The 5,887-nt window shown below is 39.6% G+C and overlaps 1 protein-coding gene across 1 annotated transcript in view; it reads left to right on the forward strand.

The window, feature by feature from the left end:
- The window catches only part of LOC116083197 (UDP-glucuronosyltransferase 3A2-like), a 46,566-nt gene that overhangs the window by 7,839 nt on the left and 32,840 nt on the right, over positions 1-5,887 (forward strand). Inside the window, exon 2 of the mRNA XM_031359987.1 lies at positions 2,027-2,125. Coding sequence (XP_031215847.1) covers positions 2,027-2,125 — 99 coding nt within the window. The remainder of the gene's footprint in view (positions 1-2,026; positions 2,126-5,887) is intronic.

Here is a 5,887-nt window from a genome sequence, read left to right on the forward strand (position 1 = left end):
TTAGTGTCTCTGGCTAGAGCTTGTCCTGTCCCTGCCGCCCTGCAAGTCCCCTGCGACTCATGGGGCCTATTCCTCCAAGCTGGCTGCTCCAGTCTCAGAACCTCACCCGAGAGGAAATGGCGGATCCTGCCTGGGTCTCTGGCTTAAGGCGCTCTCTGGAGGTAGGCCCTCCACTTGCAGGGAAGGGGCAGAAGAGGACACTGATCCTCCTCTGTCACTCGGAAGCTGAGAGGATCGTGCCCCTGCCGCCCTGCGGCTCCACTGGGAGTCGTGGGGCCTGTGCCTCTGGGCTGGCTGCTCCAGTCTCAGAAACTCACCCGAGAGAAAATGGGGGATCTCGCCCTGGTCTCTGGCTTAAGGAGCTCTCTGGAGGCAGGCCCTACACTTGCAGGGAAGGGGCAGAGAAGGAAGCTGATCCTCCTCTGTCACTCGGAAGCTGAGAGGATCATGTCCCTGCCACCTTGCTGCTCTCCTGGGAGTCGTGGGGCCTGTGCTTCTCGGCCGGCTGCGCTGGTCTCAGAACCTCTCCCAAGAGAAAATGGCGGATCCCGCCAGGGTCTCTGGCTTAAGGCATTCCCTGGAGGTAGGCCCTCCACTTGCAGGGAAGGGGCAGAGAAGGATGCTGTTCCTCCTCTGTCACTCAGAAGCTGAGAGGATCGTGTCCCTGCTGCCCTGCGGCTCCCCTGGGAGTCGAGGGGCCTGTGCCTCCCAGCTGGCTGCTCTGGTCTCAGAAACTCACCCGAGAGAAAAATCCATGATTTTATTTTCTGTTCCCACTGGCTTAGTTTGTGCATTTTGAAATTCTCAGCATTTCTCTGGAAGAACCCTTGCTCATGAGCATCCATTAGAATGGCTGCTTCACTGGGCACTCCTCAGTCTCATGAGAGTAGACACCCCAGGTGTGGTGGCTTCTGTCTGTGCTGTGTTCAGATAACACAAATGGGAATGGGAGGAGTGATTCACTCAGCAGGTAAGTTCACTTTCACTGACTTTTCTGCCCCATCAGTCATTATGGTTCTTGCAGCTCCTGAATACCGTGACCTCTTAGCTTTTGTTTTACAATTTCTATTTCTTCTTTTCTCAATTTATCTTTTTCTGCCCCAGTTCTGGACTCAAAACAAATGTTCTAATGAAATTGTGGCTGAGGAGAAGGCATGGTGTGATGATGATTGTCCCTTTCCTGAGGATCCTCTTTACTTAACAGCCCAGGATTGTTGCAGAATTCATGTGGCCTCAGTTTCTCATGCATCTGATGTTTTTGTGACTACTTCAGGGTTGTTCAGGCCTCATAATGATCCTTTATAACTTTATTCAAAAGGATATAAACTCAAGTCCATGAAGGGCAACTTCTTAAGTGGGGCCTCCTTACCCTTGATCTCTGTGAAAATTTCTTTCCCTAATATTTTAGATACTGCATTTCTGTCCTCAGTAATAATATAAAATTTCAGAGAAAGGTATTGCCCATCACAATGTGATGTATTTTCCATGATTACAGTAATTTTTTGGAGCCCAGTGACGGCAGTGATGGAAAGATACAGTGGAAAATATACATGCATGGTAGGATGAAAAATTTCTACATTTTAAAAGGATTTTATTTATTTTTATTTTACATTTATGAGTGTTTTGCCTGTCTGTATGTTAGTGTATTATAACCATAGAAAGCAGAAGAAGGTGTTGGATCTTCTGGAACTAGAGTTTCACATGGTTGTGAGCCTTCATGTGACTTCTGAGAACTGAACCAAAGTCTTCTGTGAGAATAGCAAGTGCTCCTGACTGCCCAGCCAGTTCTCCAGGCATGACCTTCAGATCTTTGGTGAAAGATTGCTATTGCCCAAAGCTCTGGTTTCATGTCTTGGGTATTACCTACAATGTAATTGAGGATATGGAAGATCTGGATTCTATAGAGGCATCTGAGGCATTCTGTGTTTTGACACTTAATTTTGGATTTCTTTATGTTAGCTATCTAGGTAATCTAACCTGTTTTCCTTAATCTCCATAAAAAATGAATTTTATATATTGTTTCTAGGTGGAAGCCATTATATATTGATGAGCCGTGTGTCACAAATTCTTCATGGAGATGGCCACAATGTGACCAAACTTCTTTATGAAAGAATTGTTATGCCAGGTATCTTTAAAATCAATTATTACAATAAATGACTTAAATAATAAATGATGGCTTTTGTATAGTACTGCTTGACAAAAGTTCTGTATTTGACCTTATTGAGAGTTAAATTGTGGTGTGTGAATGTGTATGTGTGTAAGTTTTAAAGACTACGTAGTCTTGGAAGCATATGATATACTTCTATATTTTACTTCTGGGTATAGGTTGATTATGATTACAGTATGTACCCCAAACCTTAATGTGCTAGAATCAGGGTTTTTGATGTAATGATGTTGAATAATTATTGATCTATAAGAAGCAGGCCTAGTAAAATCTGACTGGCCTATGAAGGTAAGCACTTGGAAGGGAGTTATATTGTCTTCCCAGGGGTGGATTAGTTCTCAGTTGGGTACATGTTTATGAAAGAATGAACCTGCCCTTCCCTGGCCTCTTTCTTCTCCTTGGTCTTGTGACTTTTGTACCCACACATGGTACTTTTGTGTTGTGATGCAGTGAGAACCCATCAAAGGCTATTCAAGTGACTCTGCCCAATCTTGTGTTATCAGTCTTTAGAACTATGAGCAAAATAATTTTTTAGATTTTTGTATATTCAATTTATATTTACGTGTGATTGTATATGAGTTTTTGCATCTCAGTGTAAGTGTCCAAGGAAGCCAAAAGACATGGTTGGATCACTTGGACCTGGAGTTAACAGGCAGTTGTGACCTGCCTGATGTGCTTGTTGGGAAGTGAACATGAGTTTCCTGCAAGAGTAGTACACACTTTGAACTGCTGAACAATCCCAATATAATTTTTTAAAATATAAATTAACTAATGTCATATATTTTTGCTATGGCAACAAAAATAGATTAAATATCTCATTACTTGAGGGTCGCTCATAGTCAACACTACCCATTGTTATTGATCATTGTGAGAAGTTCTTATGTCAAATGTATCTGAAAGTAGTGTTGAATGGATGTGTCTTACCATATTTAGGACTCTAATTACATAAAGATCGCTATATTTGTGGCACATAAATCAGTTTATATTTTCAATGAGACCTACCTTTTAAGAAATATTTTCTAGTGACCTTCATATTTGTGTCCAATGTTTAGTAGTCTTCCCATCACTGATCCTTAGTGATTTGATACAAACATTCAGGCCAGGACATGTTTGTATAAGTGTTCTGGATTGCCAGGCAACCTTTATCCCTTCTAGCAGGCTGGTTCTTATTTGTAGTGAAGATTAGGTAAAGCAGAAACAAAAACAAACAAACAAAATAGAAATGTGGTGAAGTCCCTAATTGAGATTACATTTTTTCGGCTTAGAATGCAGGCCTTCCATCTTCTAAAGTCCAGAGGAACTAAGTGTATAACAGTTTCATTCACTATGTAAGGTGAAGTTGATTCACTACTATTGGATCTACAGAAATTAATATATGCTTTTATAATTAAATATCAGAATTTTCAGACACAGAAAAACAGAGAGAGAGAGAGAGAGGGAGAGGGAGAGAGAGAGGGAGAGGGAGAGGGAGAGACAGGGAGGGAGGGGATGGGGGAGAGAGAGAGAGAGAGAGAGAGAGAGAGAGAGAGAGAGAGAGAGATCACAATTTCAATGTGAAGTGTCTCCAAGCCAACTGAAACTCATCTGTGTTGAAAATATCAATAATTGAATCAAGGATAAGGGTATAGAGAAGGGCCATGTGTACCCTCTGGATATTAATCCACTTGACTGTTTGTGCAGCTCACTGATGAAATGAGGAGCGATTGATCAGTTTGGATTGATCTGTTCCTAGGAAATCTCAGCTCCAGACTTTGCCTCACAGAGCACTCCCTTCTCTCATGCACCACCACTCTGTCCTTGCTGGGCTAGCCTGCAAATTCCTGCCAGCTGCTGCATGATTGAGATGACCTCAAATTCTTAAAAATCAGTAGCTCCCCCAAAGCTCTGTACAGTGATGTCAGAAGTTCCTATTTAATTTAGTGAATACAGAGACTCATAACCAAACTGAAGATCATTAATCCCTGCTGATAGATTAAAGCACAGAAGCTCAGAAAACTTCACTTCCTTGTTCACTTGATATCTTCCTATACATTTAATTTGTCTTGACAGTCTGACTTCATAGCTGCAACTCATGCTCAACCTCTTTTGCTTGTTTCCACAACTTTTGATATATTGCTTAAGACTATAGACTCTCTGCTCCTTTAATAAGCTATGCACAAAATAACCTACCAAAATTCTCCACATTTGTAGACCGGGTGTCCTTCATTCTTAGTTTTGAGTGCTGCTATCCTAAAGTATCTTCTCTTTCATTTCTTCTTTTTCTTTCTCTTTTTCTTCTCTTGCTTCCCCACCACTATCTCCTGTCTGTTCCCATTCTTGTGTTCTTTTCTTTAATTTTTCTTTTACTTTTTAAAATTTTTCTGAGATAGGTCCAGGCTTTCATAGAGCTAAGCTACATTGCTGTGGTTGTTCTCAAACTTAGGGAATGTTCTTGTTTTAGCATCTCAACTTTAGGGATTAGAGGCACTAGTCACCAATCACACCCAACACAGAGGTTCTTTTAACATCCATGAGCTCTGGACATTTCAGATGGAATAATGGGTTATCCTTTCTTCTTATGTTTTAGTAGAATTTGAGTGGATTTATGAAAGTAGAAATAACATTATTAGATTATTTCTCCCAACCTTAAATTGAAGCTCTGCATTAAACCATTTAAACATTAATCAGCTGTTTTGATCACTTTCATTCTGTGATTATTCAACCTGAAAAACTATATGACACATTCTGAAGGAGTAAAGGTTTCTAGGGTTTATACATAATTACAAGAATTGGATTAGTGCCAGGAAGGAGGGTTTAATAATTGGAAGTTATATTTCTTTTTTCTTTTTTTTCTTATTAGATATTTTCTTATTTACAATATCTCCTTTCCCAGGTCCCCCCCGAAATAAAAATAAAGTAAAATAAGAAAAAAAAAACAAACCCTAAAACAATCCCCTGTTCCCTCACTTTGGTCTTCTTTCTTCTTGAGTTTCTTATGGCTTGTGGTTTTTACTTTGTGTATTCCAATCTTCTAGGCTAATATCCACTTATCAGATAATGCATACAATGTGTGTTCTATTTCTTTTCCTTCTTATAACAGATGTTTTTAGACTCATTGAAAATTAACTTATTTATCTATTTATCTATTTATTTGATTTGACAAATGGCCTCATGTAACCTGGGATGTCTTCAAAATTACTTTGTAGTAAATAATAACATTAATTTTTCTTGTCTTTCCTCTTCTACTTCCTAAGTTCTGGGATTATATGTATGTGCCAAATAACTTGATTCTCAGCATCAAATGTAAGAGTTTGTATACACTAGGCAGGAACTTTAACAACTGAGCAACATATTAATACCTATATGCCTCACTTCCTATCAAGCATATATCTCTAGTTAAATGTTCTTGTTTTGGTGGGATGAATCCAATAACATCACTGATCCTTAGTGATTTGATACAAATATTCAGGCCAGGACACATTTGTATAAGTGTTCTGGATTGCCAGACAACCTTTATCCCTTCTAGCAGGCTGGTTCTTATTTGTAGTGAAGATTAGGTAAAGCAGAAACAAAAACAAACAAACAAAATAGAAATGTGGTGAAGTCCCTAATCGAGATTACATTTTTTCAGCTTAGAATGCAGGCCTTCCATCCTCTAAAGTCCAGAGGAACTAAATGTATAACAGTTTCATTCACTATGTAAGGTGAAGTTGATTCACTACTATTGGATCTACAGAAATTAAT

Source organism: Mastomys coucha, unplaced genomic scaffold, assembly GCF_008632895.1.
Source record: "Mastomys coucha isolate ucsf_1 unplaced genomic scaffold, UCSF_Mcou_1 pScaffold8, whole genome shotgun sequence".
NCBI lineage: Eukaryota > Metazoa > Chordata > Mammalia > Rodentia > Muridae > Mastomys > Mastomys coucha.